The sequence below is a fragment of the Pristiophorus japonicus genome, chromosome 12 (genome assembly GCF_044704955.1).
Source record: "Pristiophorus japonicus isolate sPriJap1 chromosome 12, sPriJap1.hap1, whole genome shotgun sequence".
Taxonomy (NCBI): Eukaryota; Metazoa; Chordata; class Chondrichthyes; family Pristiophoridae; genus Pristiophorus; species Pristiophorus japonicus.
In genome coordinates, this window is record NC_091988.1 from 178639657 (window position 1) to 178658195 (window position 18539).

The following is an 18539-nucleotide window of genomic DNA, read 5'->3' on the forward strand; positions in this document are numbered from 1 at the left end:
ACTTGGTCCTGATTGGTAGCGCAAACCGGCAACATCACATTTGCCACCTGTAACATAATCCTGCCCAATATTCAGTTCCATTGGCTTCTGCCCGTAATTAATAAAATGAAAAATCATCATCATAGGCAGTCCCTCGGAGTCGAGGATGACTTGCTTCCAATCTAAAAGTGAGTTCTCAGGTGGCTGAAGAGTCCAATGCGGGACCTGTAAAGTCCTTACTCAATGGCATAAAACCCACAGGAGGCACATTCTATGGACAAGGTCACTCTATGACCTGAACCTTTATTCACAGGACTAAGAAGTGATGACCCTGCATGGGACCTCCCTTTATATACCTGGATGACCAGGTAAGGAGTGTCTCCCACAAGTTCACCCCCTGTGGTCAAGGTGTGCATTGCTTAAGTATATACAGTATTGCAGTGGTGTTACATAGAGGTTACATACATGACAGGACCTCAGTCTCTGTCACAGGTGGGGCAGACAGTGGTTGAAGGAAAGGGTGGGTGGGGAGCCTGGATTGCCGTAGGTTCCTTCCGCTGTCTGTGCTTTGTTTCTGCATGCTCTCAGCGACGAGACTCGAGGTGCTCAGCGCCCTCCCAGATACTCTTCCCACACTTTGGGTGGTCTTGGGCCTGGGATTCTCAGGTGCCGGCGGGGATGTTGCACTTTATCAAGGAGGCTTTGAGAGTGTCCTTTAAGCGTTTTCTCTGCTCACGTGAGACCCGCTTGCCATGGCGAAGTTCCGATTAGAGCGCTTGCTTTGGGAATTTCGTGTCGGGCATGCGGACGATGTGGCCCGCCCAACGGAGCTGGTCGAGCGTGATCAGTGCTTTGATGCTGGGGATGTTGGCCTAGGCGAGAGCACTGACATTGGTGCACCTGTCCTCCCAATGGATTTGCAGGATCTTGCTGAGGCAACGTTGGTGGTACTTCTCCGGTGCTTTGAGATGTTTGCTGTATATAATCCACCAGCCTGAGCCATATAGGAGGGTGGGTATCACTACTGCCCTGTAGACCATAAGCTTGGTGCCAGATTCAAGGTCCTGGTCTTCAAACATTCTCTTCCTCAGGCGACCGAGGGCTGCGCTGGTGCAGTGAAGGCGGTGTTGGACCTCGTCATTGATGTCTGCCCTTGCTGACGGTAGGCCCCCGAGGTATGGAAAATGGTCCACGTTGTCCAAGACCTTGCCGTGGATTTTGATGACCGGGATGAAAAATAGGTTGAGGTTCAGTGAATGTCATTTTCCTTTGAGCGGTGCATTCATCGTTTCAATATGTTGGCTCAGGACACCCGCCCGAAATCGCATGAAAAAGTGGGTATTCTGCTACTGATGCGATTGGCCCACCCACCAATTATATTATAAGGAGGCCCGACAGTTACAGTCCGCCAGGCCTCACGTTGAAGACGCCCTTCAGGTATGGTACCCATGTCGCACCCTGCTCTCGCGCACCGATCCTGCTCTGAATTCAAATTATGCCCAATATTCCTGTCACTCCCTTTGACTCTTCAGAGTCTCTGAGATAAAGGCCTGTTCCCATTGAGTACACATTGCCAGTGTCTTGCTGAAATGTTGGTATTGCATTTCCTCTGCACCTCCAGAGACTGTCCAGTCTTTCGACGGTGAAACTCTTCTCGGAACAGTAGGGCAAAATGAGCGGAAGCACATTGGTAGCCCTGTTTTGCACTCTGATCGATTTTCTTTTCCATTGAAGTCAACAGGTAGCCGATGCATTATTATCTATTTTGCACCAATGCCCATGACAATTTCAACCACCTCTCCCCCCCACTACCACCAACCAATCTCCCTCTCTCTCAAAGTATTTTTTATTGTTTTCCACTACCGAGGCGCATATGGAACAAGATTGTTCTCATTGTGAAACTTGTTTAGTGTCACTGCTGAAAAACATACATACTGTTGAACCATATATTTAACAAAGCTAACATAAAAGATTAAAAAAAGAGTATGAGAAAAATTTAATTTATGATGGGAGTGACAGTAATTAGATGACAGAAAAATTAATAAGTAAATAAATATAACAAGAGGTTAAGGAGGAACTTTGGAAAATAATCATTAAAACAGAACTTGTTACAACTGTTTAGACGATGTACATGATGCTCATTCATATTTAATGGATGTATTAGTTAGACAACAGAAAACAACAGAGAGACCTGTGATGTTGCAAAAATGAAATGGACTGTCTACATTAAACAAAAGAGTAAATTGCTCCTAGCATTGAGATTACAAGTGAAAATTCTGGTAATTACAAAATAGTAAATTTGACTTTTGTTGGCAAATAATTTAAGACATATCTTAAACCTTTTGTAGAATATAATGTTAATGTTTCTCGACCAATCAGCTGATCTTTCTTTTCTGCCACATACTTGTTTTACTGCGGGCATGGCCTCAAACCTGGTTTCAATTGTTCTGTATCTGCAAAGCATGCACTCCCACGTTCCGCCAACAGAGAGCTCATCCCCTGAAATCCCAAGGGATCCTAGCATCCCTTGGGAGCACTGTATATAAGCCGGCCCCTAAGGCCTGTTCCTCACTCTGGAGTGTCTTATTAAAGACTGAGGTCACTGTTACTTTAACCTCCCTGTGTGCAGCCTCATCTGTGTTAGGAACACAATAACTGGCGACGAGAATACGAATCCAATGCAAAGATGTAGCCAACTGTGGGCATCCTGGAGAAGTTCTTGGAGGGTGAGACCTGGGAAGCCTATGTCGAACGGCTAGACCAGTACTTTGCAGCCAACGAGCTGGATGGAGAAGGAGGCGCTGCAAAAAGTAGAGCGGTCCTCCTCACAGTCTGCGGGGCACCGACCTACAGCCTCATGAAGAATCCTCTGGCTCCGGTGAAACCCACAGATAAGTCATATGAGGAACTGTGTACACTGGTTCGGGAGCATCTTAACCTGAGGGAGAGCGTACTGATGGCAAGGTATCGGTTCTACACGTGCCAGCGATCTGAAGGGTCAGGAAGTGGCGAGCTACGTCGCCGAGCTAAGGCAACTTGCAGGACAATGTGAGTTCGATGGCTACCTGGAGCAAATGCTCAGAGACTTTTTTGTACTGGGCATTGGCCACGAGACCATCCTACGAAAACTTTTGACTGTAGAGACACCGACCCTCAGTAAGGCCATTGCGATAGCATAGGCGTTTATGTCCACCAGTGATAAGACCAAACAAATCTCTCAGCATACAAGTGCTAGCAATGGTCATAAATTAACTGGAGCTGTGTTTGCGAGCAGGAATATACAAGGCAGAAACCACGAGTCTGCAACTGACAGCAGACCTCAGGTGACCCAGATGACTCAGATTCCGCAACAAAGGATGAATGCAAGGCAATTCGCACCTTGTTGGCATTGTGGAGGCTTCCATTCATCCTATTCATGCCATTTCAAAGGGTATGTTTGCAAGAGCTGTGGAACAATGGGGCACCTCCAACGAGCTTGCAAATGAGCTGCAAGCTCTGCAAAACCTGCCAACCACCACGTGGCAGAGGAAGATCGGTCCATGATGGATCAAAGCAATTTCGAGCCTCAGAAAGAGGAGGCAGATGCTGAAGTACACGGGGTGCACACATTTTCTACGAAATGTCCACCTATAATGCTAAACGTAAATGGCTTACCCATAGCCATGGAACTGGACACTGGCGCTAGCCAATCCATCATGAGTAGAAAGATGTCTGAGAGACTGTGGTGCAACAAAGCATTCAGACCAGCCCTGAGCCCCATCCACACGAAACTGAGAATGTACACCAAAAAGCTCATCACTGGCCTGGGCAGCGCCATGGTCATGGTCACCTACGAGGGCATGGTGCATGAACTGCCATTCTGGATTGTCCCGGGCAATGGCCTCACACTGCTTGGAAGGAGCTGGCTGGGCAAAATCCGCTGGAACTGGGATGACATCCGAGCGCTATCACATGTCCATGAGGCCTCATATACCCAGATTCTTAACAAATTTCCTTCCCTTTTTGAGCCAGGCATTGGAAACTTTTCCGGGGCGAAGGTGCGGATCCACTTGGTCCCAGAGGCACGACCCATTCACCACAAGGCGCGAGCGGTACCTCACATGATGAGGGAGAGCGTGGAAATCGAGCTGGACAGGCTGCAACGCCCCAGTGGAATTCAGCGAGTGGGCCAGCCCGATTGTTCCAGTACTCAAAAGTGATGGCACGGTCAGGATTTGCGGCGATTATAAAGTAACTATTAATTGTTTCTCGCTACAGGACCAATACCCACTACCTAAGGCAGACAACCTATTTGCGACGCTGGCAGGAGGCAAGACGTTCACCAAGCTCGACCTGACTTCGGCCTACATGGCACAGGAGCTGGAGGAGTCTTCGAAGGGCCTCACCTGCATCAACACGCACAAGGGACTGTTCATCTACAACAGATGCCCGCTTGGAATTCAGTCGGCTGCAGCGATCTTCCAGAGAAACATGGAGAGCCTATTCAAGTTGGTATCACACACGGTGGTCTTTCAGGATGACATATTAGTCACGGGTCGGGACACCGCCGAGCACCTACAAAACTTGGAGGAGGTCCTCCAGCGACTGGATCACATAGGGCTGCGGCTGAAGAGGTCAAAATGTGTCTTCATGGCAACAGAAGTGGAGTTTTTGGGGAGAAAGATTGTAGCGGATGGCATTCGGCCCACAGCATCCAAGACAGAGGATATCAGGAATGTGCCCAGGCCACAGAACGTCACGGAGCTGCGGTCGTTCCTGGGACTCCTCAACTATTTTGGCAACTTCCTACCAGGGTTAAGCACCCTCTTAGAGCCCCTACATGTTTTATTGCACAAAGATGAGAACTGGATATGGGGAAAAAAACCAAGTAATTGCTTTTGAGAAAGCCAGAAACATTTTATGCTCCAACAAGCTGCTTGTATTGTATAACCCGTGTAAAAGAATTGTGCTAGCATGTGACGCGTCGTATGGAGTCGGGTGTGTTCCCACTAACGTTGCTGGCAAGTTGCAACCTGTCGCCTATGCTTCCAGGAGTTTGTCTAAGGCCAAGAGGACCTACAGCATGATTGAGAAAGAGGCATTAGCGTGTGTATTCGGGGTAAAGAAAGTGCATCAATACGTGTTTGCCTCAAATTTGAGCTGGAAACTGATCACAAGTCCCTCACATCCCTATTCGCTGAAAACAAGGGGATAAATACTAATGCCTCAGCCCGCATACAAAGGTGGCACTCACACTATTAGTGTATAACTATATCATCTGCCACAGGCCTGGCACCGAGAACTGTGCGGATGCTCTCAGTCGGCTACCATTGCCCACCACGGGGGTGGAAATGGCGCAGCCTGCAAAGTTGTTGATGGTGGCGCAGCCCGCAGACTTGTTGATGGTCATTGAAGCGTTTGAAAATGATAAATCACCTGTCACGGCCTGCCAGATTAGGACTTGGACCAGCCAAGATCCTCTGCTGTCCCTAGTAAAAAAAACTGTGTACTGCGTGGGAGCTGGATCAGCATCCCCATTGAAATACAAGAGCTAGTCAAGCCGTTCCAGCGGTGAAAGGACGAGCTGTCCATTCAGGCAGACTGCCTGTTGTGGGGTAAACGCGTAGTGCTACCCAAAAAGGGCAGGGAGACGTTCATCTCGGATCTCCACAGCACACACCCGGGTATAGTAATGATGAAAGCGATAGCCAGATCTCATGTGTGTTGGCCTGGTATCGACTCTGACTTAGAGTCCTGTGTACGGCAATGCAGCGTGTGTGCTCAGTTGAGCAACGCGCCCAGAGAGGCACCACTAAGTTTGTGGTCCTGGCCCTCCAGACCATTGTCGAGGATCCATGTCAACTATGTGGGCCCGTTTCTTGGTAAAATGTTCCTGGTGGTGGTGGATGCTTTTTCAAAATGGATTGAATGTGAAATAATGTCGGGAAGCACCGCCACCGCTACCATTGAAAGCCTGAGAGCCATGTTTGCCACCCATGGCCTGCCTGACATACTGGTCAGTGACATTGGGCCATGTTTCACCAGTGCCGAATTTAAAGAATTCATGACCCGCAATGGGATCAAACATGTCACCTCGACCCCGTTTAAACCAGCCTCCAATGGGCAGGCAGAGCGGGCAGTACAAACCATCAAACAGAGCCTGAAATGAGTCACAGAAGGCTCACTCCAAACCCACATGTCCCGAGTACTACTCAGCTACTGCACGAGACCCCACTCGCTCACAGGGTTGCCCCCGGCTGAGCTACTCATGAAAAGGACACTTAAAACCAGACTCTCGCTGGTTCACCCCAACCTACATGATCAGGTAGAGAGCAGGCGGCAGCAACAAAATGTAAACGATGGTCGCGCCACTGTGTCACGGGAAATTGATCTGAATGACCCTGTGTATGTGTTAAACTATGGACATGGTCCCAAGTGGATCGCGCGCACGGTGATGGCTAAAGAAGGGAATAGGGTGTTTGTAGCCAAACTAGACAATGGACAAATTTGCAGAAAGCACCTGGACCAAACGAGGCTGCGGTTCAGACTGCCCTGAGCAACCCACAGCAGACACCACCTTTTTCGAGCCCACAACACACACCCAAAGGATCAACGACACCACGCCCGACCAGGAAATCGAACCCATCATGCCCAACAGCCCAGCAAGGCCAGGCTCACCTAGCAGCCCTGCAGGGCCAACAACATGCCAGCTCAGCGGGGGCAGAGCCAGCACACCAAAACAGACATTTGTACCGAGACGGTCCACCAGGGAAAGAAAGGCTCCCGACCGCCTCACCTTGTAAATACTTTGCACTTTGATTTTGGGGGGGGAGTGATGTTGTGTATCTGTAAAGCATGCACTCCCATGTTCCGCCACCAGGGAGCTCATCCCCTGAAGTCCCAAGGGATCCCAGCATCCCTTGGGAGCACTGTATATAAGCCAGCCCCAAAGGCTTGTTCCTCACTCTGGAGTGTCTTATTAAAGACTGAGGTAACTGTTACTTTAACCTCCCTGTGTGCAGCCTCATCTATGTTATGAACACAATATCAATCATTCAAAATTTTTTGCTCCCTTTCTCTTTCAGGTCAGGCAACCTACAGAGAAAAAAACACAATCCAGGAATTGGTTCCCCAGATAAATCTACATGCTCTCCAACAACTTGTTCATGGCCTGGGGTTGTTGTGAAATGCAATTCATTTTAATCATCTTTCTTCTCCGTTGCAACGTGAAAACTGATCTAGTCTTCTAATCAGACATTTTTCCAATACTCTCTATGACCTTTTAATATTTTACTGAAGTTCGGGCAAAGTTTTATGTTAAAACATAATTGCATGGGGACATCATGACTCAGTAAATTAGTACGGTCTTTTTTTAACTGCTCGGACGCATAATGGACAGGATGAAAATGTTTCCTCCCTCGCTGCTATAAGGCAGCCACTACTACCACAGGGATGAGAAATGAATGCAGCCTTGCCAGAGTTGTCCACATCCCAAAGAAGGCTCGACAGAAGTTGGGATTGAGGAACACCGGAATGTCAGAAATATGGGTATGGAGGTCAGTCCATCACACTCGTTTTTCCAGCCATTACTTGTAATTGATGAGGCTGCTGAAACCTCGGCAGGTGAGCAGCATTCCTGGAAGGAAGTCGCAGAATAGATTCTGAAAGTAGTGGAATTATAATCTGTGTTGTGAGGCAGAGTGACAAGTACCTGGCGCAGGTTACTTGACCTGTGGTTGCCAAATGTCGACACCAGAGGATAAAGTCACAGATCCCAAGTTCGACTTGAAGGGAGCAGGGATCGGAGAGAGGGCTGCAACACTGTAGCTCTGATTGTCAAACCCATGCTCCCGTCAAGCAGGGTTCCTTGCGAGGAATGTGGGATTGGTGAATTTATTCTCAGATGATAAAAAAAAACAAAAAAAGCTTTTAATTTTCCCGGATGGACAATCTCTTCCTAAGGAACACAAAAAAAATCCACAATTTGCAGTGCAAAATAAGGTAACAACCCATTAATTTCAGGTAGATTTGCCTAGCAAACAGTTACAACTTGATGTCTCGCAGAGTGATTTAACCAGAAGAATACAAAATGGTACAGAAAACATAACAGGGGACAAAATATCGAAGGTGAAAGAATTGACTTCATCACTTCGATTAGTTTCCCTTCTATCTAATTCCTCTTGGTGCCACTTCATTTTGCACGTTTTATCTGGCACGTTCTTTTGAGCATGTTAGATCTTTTGTTCCTTGTTCTTTGTGACAAAGGCAGTCATTATTAGTTTCACTGCTTGGGCAGTAATCTGGTCGACTGAATTGACGGCCTCCTGTTGAATGCTCCTGATTTTCATCCCATTGATTTCAACAAGATGGTTGTACAATGGGAAGTCGATCAGCTCTACCAAATCACTGCCCAGAAAGTGAAGAGGAAAATTATTCCCCAAATTGCCCATTTATCGCTTGGGCCCATGTCAATTTAAAAAAAAAAATCGATGTTCATGATTGAAGAAGTAGGATCCATGTTAAATTCTACTGTATCCATTCTACTAATTGTCTTATAAGATGTTTTATATTTACAGGAATATTTTGCCTTATCCAAAACAGTGATAACCTGAATAGCTTGACAGCTTAAATAAGTTTACAAATAACTCCTCCAAGTTTTTCACAAAATGCTAGTATCACGATCAAGAAGGTAAGTAGCTTACAAAAGTGTTTAAATGGTATGTCAAATTTCAAAATGTACTATTTTCTGTGATGATTGGAACTACTACAGATAATAATCTATATCCCAAACAATCAGCTGTGTGAAATGTACATCTTTGATATATTCCTATTTTTGGAAATCTCTTTCAGTATCAAACAGTACCTACCCCATTAGCTTGGCTGAGTGCTTGAAAGTATATGCTGTAGCTTTTCAATGGGGAAAGTGGTGGGTTCCAATAGCCATTGTACGTTTTGTTATCTCCAACAGTAAATGGTTGGGTCATAGGAAGGATCACAGGCTTCAGCTCTGCTGCAGTGTAATGCAGTGAATCAAGTACAGAAGCATTCTTGTAGCCGACTGGGACAGGAAAGCACTCAATAATATCTGCTGCTCTCCTGGATTTTTGTAAGTGTTCTTCCTTAACAACCAGTTGATAGGCACTGTGAGAAAACAGAAGAAAATTGCATTTAAAATACTTGAAAGAAGGCAGAATTTTAGTTTGGAAACAATGTCCTAATGTACACCATCGTTCCCATTATCAGACCAATAGCTGCATTTTGGGTTCCAGCCAGGCAGAACCCTGTTTATATTAGCCTTGTCCTTGCTGACTGATATTGGTACTTGCTACCTCAACAGCTCAAATTTGAAATTCTTATCCTTGTGTTTAAATCCTTCCCTGGCCCCATCCCTCAGCCATGATCTTATTGAATGGCGGAGCAGGTTTGAGGGGCAAGATGGCCTACTCCTGCTCTTATTTCTTATGCTCTTATGTTATCTTTCAGCTGTAGCTCAGTGGTTAGCTCTCTCACCTCTGAGTCAGAAAGTTGTGGGTTCAAGTCCCACTCCAGGGACTTGAGCACAAAAAATCTAGGCTGACACTCCAGTGCAGTGCTGAGTACTGCACTGTCGGAGGTGCCGTCTTTCAGATGAGACATTAAACCAAGGCCCCGTCTGCTCTCTCAAGTGGGTGTAAAAGGATCCCATGGCACTATTTCAAAGAAGAGCAGGGGAGTTATCCCCGGTGTCCTGGCCAATATTTATCCCTCAAACAACATAACAAAAAAACAGATTGTCTGGCCATTATCACATTGCTGTTTGTGGGAGTTTACTGTGCACCAATTGGCTGCAGCGTTTCCTACATTACAACAGTGACTACACTCCAAAAGTATTTCATTGGCTGTAAAGCACTTTGAGACTTCCGGTGGTTGTGAAAGGCGCTATATAAATGTAGGTCTTTCTTTCTTTTTCTCTGGTGCAACAACTCTGCCGGGAGAAGGGGGGGTGGTGGGGGGAGGGGGGGGGGTAGGGTTCTGCAAAGAGCTGCCAGTGGTGGGAGGTGGGGGAGGGAGAGGGAAGGCCGAGTAGCCGATGCCCAAGGATTCCTTGCAGGACCCAGATGAACACACCTGTTCCTCCGAGCCACAAGGAATCCTCCAAAAATATTTTTTTTAATCGTGTCTTGTCTTTTCTGCCTACTCTTGACGCCTCTTAGTCGGTTTTGTCTGTGGGTTTGGCCTTATAGGGCCTCCCAAGAATTGGGTTGTGGTGCTGATGATGTCATCAGGTCACGACCTTCCCAAGTAAAGTAGGCCCTTGCCTGCCTAGGGCAGGGATACGGCCTTCCTGTGCCCGATCTGAGGTAAGTTAGGATAGTGGGTGCAGGGGAGGTGGTGGGAATACATCGGGAAAGCATCGTGCCCCCTAACCATCTTAACCCCCTGCCCAAGCCATTCCCACTGAGCGAGGAGGGTTAAAATTGATCCTTACTACTCCAGGAGTCGAACACAGCTTTTGCTCTGGAGTTAGGTTGAGCCCTGGGCCTGGACTTACATTGCAAGTTTATGGTCGATGCAAAGGGAAATTGCTTTGTGCGCCTGCATTGTATCTTGTACCCTACAATGTATGCATTTATAGTAAAGATCTTTTTTCACTAGAACAACCCAGAATATGGGGCAATATGATAGAACTGTTTAAAATTGTCAAAAAAATGGGACAAGATAGTTACAAGCAGACTGTTTTCAATAGTTCAGAGATCAAGAATGATACAAAATCAATGGAAGCGATTTAGAACAGAGGGAAGAGAAACCTCTTTTTATAGAGAGCTCTAAGGCTGTGTCATTCAATTGCAGGACTAGTGATTGAGGCAGACATTATTCAAGATTAGTTTGGATAGGTGGATGAAGGAAAAAAGGTTGAGGTGACATGGGAACAGGGTGGGTAAATGTGATTGGAACGAATTGCTGACATGTAGTGTCAATGATTTAGATGAAGGAATTGAGTGTAATATCTCCAAGTTTGCAGATGACACTAAGCTGGGTGGTGGTATGAGCTGTGAGGAGGATGCTACTAGGCTGCAGGGTGACTTGGACAGGTTAGGTGAGTGGGCAAGTGCATGGCAGATGCAGTATAATGTGGATAAATGTGAGGTTATCCACTTTGGCGGCAAAAACATCAAGGCAGAACATCATCTGAATGGTGGCAGATTAGGAAAAGGGGAGGTGCAACGAGACCTGGGTGTCATGGTACATCAGTCATTGAAGGTTGGCATGCAGGTACAGCAGGTGGTGAAGAAGGCAAATGGCATGTTGGCCTTCATAGCGAGGGGATTTGAGTGTAGGAGCAGGGAGGTCTTAATGCAGATGTACAAGGCCTTGGTGAGGCCTCACCTGGAATAATGTGTTCAGTTTTGGTCTCCTAATCTGAGGAAGGATGTTCTTGATATTGAGAGAGTGCAGCGAAGGTTCACCAGACTGATTCCCGGGATGCCTGGACTGACATATGAAGAGAGACTGGATCGACTGGGCCTGTAATCACTGGAATTTAGAAGAATGAGAGGGGATCTCATAGAAACATATAAAATTCTGACAGGACTGGACAGGTTAGATGCTGGAAGAATGTTCCCGATGTTGGGGAAGTCCAGAACCAGGGATCACAGTCTAAGGATAAGGGAGAAGCCATTTAGGACCAAGATGAGGAGAAACTTCTTCACTCAGAGAGTTGTTAACCTGTGGAATTCTCTACCACAGAGAGTTGTTGATGCCAGTTCGTTAGATATATTCAAGTGGGAGTTAGATATGGCCCTTACGGCTGAAGGGATCAAGGGGTATGGAGAGAAAGCAGGAAAAGGGTACTGAGGTGAATGATCAGCCATGATCTTATTGAATGGTGGTGCAGGCTCGAAGGGCCGAATGGCCTACTCCTGCACCTATTTTCTATGTTTCTATGAACACCGAAACCTTGGTCGGTTCAAATGGCTTGTTTCCTTGCTCTAACTTCTATATCTAACACATTCAGTAGAGATTGGGAGCTGATGTACTTGCATTCAAAGGCAGCATCTGCCTTTTCAAAGAGGATTTTTAAACAGAATTTTTAAGTGATAATATGAAGATATGCCAAGTGTAGAGTTTCTGCAAGCCAAATATATCTGTAAGTTCCTTGTCAGGAGTTCAACTAAATTTTTTACACGATTCCAAGAAAATGACACAAATAGTATATCTATAGGATAACCCTTGTGTTTTGGGGAGGTTTTTTTGCGGTAAACTTTAAATTAGCATGTGCAAGACGGCTGTCGCAACAGCTGCTTTAGAATGACAGGCCAGAGGACAGATTGAGAATGTTTGGATTTTATTTTTTTCCTTGCAATATTTACACTGTATTTTTTTTTACAGCGTTGAAGACCAACTTCATCATAAAAATACTGAAAGGGGATGTGATATGGACAAAGAGCATTCACTCGGACTGCTGGCTAGTGCTTCCCAGTGCTTCCCATAACTCTGTGTTAATGCAAACTTCAATTACATCTCATTAGGTTTCCCATCTAGAAGTAATTGAATAGGATAGTGGATCATTTAAAAGTTAATTTTATTTCAAAGGGGTGACCTTAATCTGAAAATCTGAGCAACAAAAATAAATCAGGTTATATTTAATAAAAATAAACCAGGAAAAAAGTAAAAATAAAAAATTGACCCTTACTACTCCAGGAGTTAGGTTAAGCCCTGGGCCTGGATTAAAAACCCCAGATGTACTACTAGAACAAATAAGATGCTGAGGAAACATTGACCTCGTTACTTAATATTTCTGAGATAATGAAATCCAAATTTAAATGATTCAATCTAAATTGAATTTAAATCAGAATTCTGAATGGGACATTAGTCCAAAACATAATCACTGAGATTTAGCTTATGCAGAATGGAGATTGTATGCACAGTAGTGAGAGTTCTCTTTGGAGAATTGTGTTTGGAGCACACTTGTATACTTTCAGTGAAGCTATGCTGGCATAATTCTCACCAATAATAGTGAGACTTTCATTGTGGCCACTAAATGGAAAGTGAAAATATTTTCATTCCTTTGCACACTGAGCTTTCACTTGAATGCTTATCCTGCTGAAATATCAGCAACTTCATGGAGTTAGCGCAAAAAAACCCCACTCAATATTACTTCTAGAGGATTAAGTATCATCAAAATGGGTTATGCACACAGTTAAATGAGTTGCATATTTACAGTGGTAGACAGAAATTAATTTAAAAAAATGATTATTCATCACCTGCATATCACTATACCAAATTGTCGGTGCATTTGCAGTATTTTCCCACTGCTCTAAATAGGTGCAGCGCCCTAAAAGTATTGTTAAGGAGACCACAAAAAAAATGGCTGCCACCAGTGTAGCCAGCTGACAGCCTCCATTTTGTGTTCTGTTTTTGGCTATGTTCCAGGAGGTCCTATAACAACACTTCCATTGTGTCTGGGACAGTTGGGGCGAAGGCAGGTGTTGTATGAACATAGCAACATTGTCAATTGATTATATTTTTTGACATTATGACCATTTTTTTCCCCGCTTGTGTTGGTGAAAATGCATTGCGATATAAATAAAATGCTTTCATAACCAGGGGTTACTATTTCTGAATGGTTACAGCTACTTTTAAATTAGGCCATGCAGCAGTTTAAATTTTTGGTATCGCCACATAAATCAAAAACTGGAAGCGAACCAGTTATATATAGATTAAGAAATGAGTGACCACAATATTCTTCAAATTCTGACAATAAACACAAATATTTGCACCATGTTCATGCCTTACTCTAAGATTAAAGCAAAGTTAGATTTCATAGGCCTCGAAATCCATCTACGTTCAGGAAAACTCGGTCTACATGCAGCTGAACTAGCAATCCGCTACCAAAAATGTTAAGTTTTTAAAAAATAGTTAGCTGACGGTGGAGCTAGGAGGTGTTTCCCTCTTGCTCACAACCTCCCTCCCTCCCTCCCGTTCACTGCCTCCCTCTCTCCCGGCCACTGCCTCCCTCCCTCCCGTTCGCAGCCTCCCTCCCTCCCACCCTCATGTTCATTTCCTCCCTCCCTCACACTCACTTCCTCCCACCCTCCCTCCCGCTCACAGCCTCCCTCCCTCCCGCCCGCTCGCAGCCTCCCTCCCTCCTTCCTTCCCTCCCGCTATCTCCCTCCCTCCCCTCGCAGCCTCCTTCCCTCTATCCCGCTCCCTCCCTCCCATTCACTCCCTCCCTCCCATTCATTGCCTCCCTCCCTCCCTCCTCCTGCCCCCTCCCTCCCACTCGTTGCCTCCCTCTCTCCCTCCCAATCACTGCCTCTCTCCTTCTCACTCCCTCACGCTTACTCCCTCCCTCCCTTCCACTCCCTCCCTCCCTCTTGTTGCCTCCCTCCCTCCCTCTCTCCCATTCTCTCACACTCCAAAACAGCTTTGGAGAGAGAAAAAGAGTTAACGTTTCAGGTCGATGAATTGATAAAAGGTTATCGACCTGAAACGTTAACTCTGTTTCACTCTCCATTGATGCTGCCTGCCCTGCTGAGTATTTCCAACATTTTCCGTTATTATTTTACATTTAAATAGAGCATTTAACATAGTAAAACCTCCCAAGGCATTTAACATGAATTATATCAATAAAAACATTCTTGACACCGATCTATGGAAGAAGATATTAGGACAGATGACCAAAAACATGATGAAAGAGGTAGGTTTTAAGGAGCATTTTCGGGCTCAATGGACCAAAAGGCCTTCTTCCTTGCTGTAGAGGAGAGCAAGGTAGATAGGTGGAGAAGTTTAAAGAGGGAATTCTAGATCTTAGGGCCAAGGCAGCTGGAAGTATTATGTCTGTAGTGTACTTATGAATGACTCCACAAGGCAATGTGTTGTACTCAAACTGTAGTGATCTTGGTCCTTTATTCGTAACTCCAGAGTGAGGCAGCTGCATGGTGGCTCCCCTTTTATACAGCCCCTGCCACCAGTGTAGGAAAACCCAGTCGCCACCAGTTGCACCCTCTAGTGGTGCCAGCATGTATATATACACAGTGTAAATCTTATTGATAGTACATCAGGTAAACAAGTCTCCATCTTATGGAACTAAACAGTGACTACACAGAGAGTATATCTTTAGTATGCATATATAACAGGAAGCATGGCCGCCAATGGTGCAGCGATTAAAATTGGAGATACACAACAGGCCAGAATTGCAAGAGCACAGATATCTTAAAGGCTTGTAGGACTGGAGGATGCTACAGAGATAGGGAGGGATGAGGCCATGCAGACATTTGAAAACAAGGATGAGGATTTTCAAACTGAGGCATTGTCAGACCGGGAGTCAGTGAAGGTCAGCAAGCACAGGGATGATGGGTGAATGAGAATTGGAACGAGTTAAAATACAGGCAGCAGAGTTTTGGATGAGTTTATGTAGGGTGGAAGATGGGAGGCCGTCCTAGACAAATTTGGAATCGTCAAGTTGAAAGGAAACAAAGGCATGGATGAGTGTTTCAGCAGCAGATAAGCCGAGGTAGGGTTGGAGTCGAGTGATGTTACGGAGGTGGAAGTAGGCAGTCTTGGTGATAGAGCGGATATGTGGTCAGAAGCTCATCTCGGGGTCAAACACAACGTCAAGGTTGCGAACGGTTTTTCTCAGCTTAAGATACTAGACAGGGATGGAAACGATGGTTAGAGAATGGAATTTGTGGGTCTCCAGTATTCCAAATATTTAGTTGGAGGAAATTTCTGCACGTCCAATATTGGATATCAAACAAGTAGTTTGACCAATCAGAAACAGTGAAGTGGTCCAAAGAGGTAGTGGTGAGATAGAGCTGAGTGTTGTCAGCATACATGTGAAACCTGATGTTGTATTTTTGGATGATATCGCTGAGGAGCAGCATTTCGATGAGAAATAGAAGGCCACCAAGTATAGATCCTTGGAGGACTCCAGAGGGAACAGTGCGGGAATGGGAAAATAAGCCGTTTCAGGTGATTTTCTGGCAACAATTAGATAGATAAGACTGGAACCAAGCGAGGGTAGTTCCATGCAGCTGGAAAATAAAAAGGGGAAGGTGGCTCAACCGTGGCTATCTAGGGAAATCAGGGATAGTATTAAAGCCAAGGAAGTGGCATACAAATTGGCCAGAAATAGCAGCGAACCTGGGGACTGGGAGAAATTTAGAACTCAGCAGAGGAGGACAAAGGGTTTGATTAGGACAGGGAAAATGGAGTACGAGAAGAAGCTTGCAGGGAACATTAAGGCGGATTGCAAAAGTTTCTATAGGTATGTAAAGAGAAAAAGGTTGGTGAAGACAAACGTAGGTCCCCTGCAGTCAGAATCAGGGGAAGTCATAACGGGGAACAAAGAAATGGCGGATCAATTGAACAAGTACTTTGGTTCGGTATTCACTAAGGAGGATACAAACAACCTTCCGGATATAAAAGGGGTCAGAGGGTCTAGTAAGGAAGAGGAACTGAGGGAAATCTTTATTAGTCGGGAAATTGTGTTGGGGAAATTGATGGGATTGAAGGCCGATAAATCCCCAGGGCCTGATGGCCTGCATCCTAGAGTACTTAAGGAGGTGGCCTTGGAAATAGCGGATGCATTGACAGTCATTTTCCAACATTCCATTGACTCTGGATCAGTTCCTATGGAGTGGAGGGTAGCCAATGTAACCCCACTTTTTAAAAAAGGAGGGAGAGAGAAAACAGGGAATTATAGACCGGTCAGCCTGACCTCAGTAGTGGGTAAAATGATGGAATCAATTATTAAGGATGTCATAGCAGTGCATCTGGAAAATGGTGACATGATAGGTCGAAGTCAGCATGGATTTGTGAAAGGGAAATCATGCTTGACAAATCTTCTGGAATTTTTTGAGGATGTTTCCAGTAAAGTGGACAAAGGAGAACCAGTTGATGTGGTATATTTGGACTTTCAGAAGGCTTTCGACAAGGTCCCACACAAGAGATTAATGTGCAAAGTTAAAGCACATGGGATTGGGGGTAGTGTGCTGACGTGGATTGAGAACTGGTTGTCAGACAGGAAGCAAAGAGTAGGAGTAAACGGGTACTTTTCAGAATGGCAGGCAGTGACTAGTGGAGTGCCGCAAGGTTCTGTGCTGGGGCCCCAGCTGTTTACATTGTACATTAATGATTTAGACGAGGGGATTAAATGCAGTATCTCCAAATTTGCGGATGATACTAAGTTGGGTGGCAGTGTGAGCTGCGAGGAGGATGCTATTAGGCTGCAGAGTGACTTGGATAGGTTAGGTGAGTGGGCAAATGCATGGCAGATGAAGTATAATGTGGATAAATGTGAGGTTATCCACTTTGGTGGTAAAAACAGAGAGACAGACTATTATCTGAATGGTGACAGATTAGGAAAAGGGAAGGTGCAACGAGACCTGGGTGTCATGGTACATCAGTCATTGAAGGTTGGCATGCAGGTACAGCAGGCGGTTAAGAAAGCAAATGGCATGTTGGCCTTCATAGCGAGGGGATTTGAATACAGGGGCAGGGAGGTGTTGCTACAGTTGTACAGGGCCTTGGTGAGGCCACACCTGGAGTATTGTGTACAGTTTTGGTCTCCTAACTTGAGGAAGGACATTCTTGCTATTGAGGGAGTGCAGCGAAGGTTCACCAGACTGATTCCCGGGATGGCGGGACTGACCTATCAAGAAAGATTGGATCAATTGGGCTTGTATTCACTGGAGTTCAGAAGAATGAGAGGGGACCTCATAGAAACGTTTAAAATTCTGACGGGTTTAGACAGGTTAGATGCAGAAAGAATGTTCCCAATGTTGGGGAGGTCCAGAACCAGGGGTCACAGTCTGAGGATAAGGGGTAAGCCATTTAGGACCGAGATGAGGAGAAACTTCTTCACCCAGAGAGTGGTGAACCTGTGGAATTCTCTACCACAGAAAGTAGTTGAGGCCAATTCACTAAATATATTCAAAAGGGAGTTAGATGAAGTCCTTACTACTCGGGGGATCAAGGGTTATGGCGAGAAAGCAGGAAGGGGGTACTGAAGTTTCATGTTCAGCCATGAACTCATTGAATGGCGGTGCAGGCTAGAAGGGCTGAATGGCCTGCTCCTGCACCTATTTTCTATGTTTCTATGTTTCTATGATGGAGGAGAGGCAGTGGAGGAGGATGGTGTGGTCTACTGTCTCGAAGGCTGCCGATAGGTCGTGAAGCATGAGCAAGGAAAGTTTAGTACCAGCTAACATGGAGCCCAGGAAGGGAAGTTGAGTGTTCAACAGTTTGGTTAGAATAGGATGGAGGGAGCAGGAGGTGGGTCTCATGGATAAGATGAGCTTGGGGAGAGCAGTGCAGGAGATGGGATTGAATCAAGAGAAAGATTTCTTCAACTACTTCATACCAATTTACTTCAAGCTGGTGCTTCTACCATTCTGCTGACTGTTCTTTGGAACTGCACAGTTTCCACAATCATTATCAATATAATAGACACTAGTCTTAATAAGTACTTCCTTTTATATTCAGAACAGTGCTGCCTGGATCCTTAATATTCTATTTATCACTAATAAAATAATTAGCAATAAATCTTATAACCTACAAACCTGAAGCCAGTCTTTACTGCTAATTGACTGTGCTGG

At 45.5% G+C, this 18539-nt stretch overlaps 1 protein-coding gene across 3 annotated transcripts in view; it reads right to left on the bottom strand.

Annotated features, from left to right (window-relative positions):
* Positions 1-18539, bottom strand: part of ptprt (protein tyrosine phosphatase receptor type T) — a 1564838-nt gene that overhangs the window by 339849 nt on the left and 1206450 nt on the right. For all 3 annotated transcript variants that reach the window (XM_070896216.1, XM_070896215.1, XM_070896217.1), the window contains exon 12: positions 8826-9099. In XM_070896216.1, coding sequence (XP_070752317.1) covers positions 8826-9099 — 274 coding nt within the window. The remainder of the gene's footprint in view (positions 1-8825; positions 9100-18539) is intronic.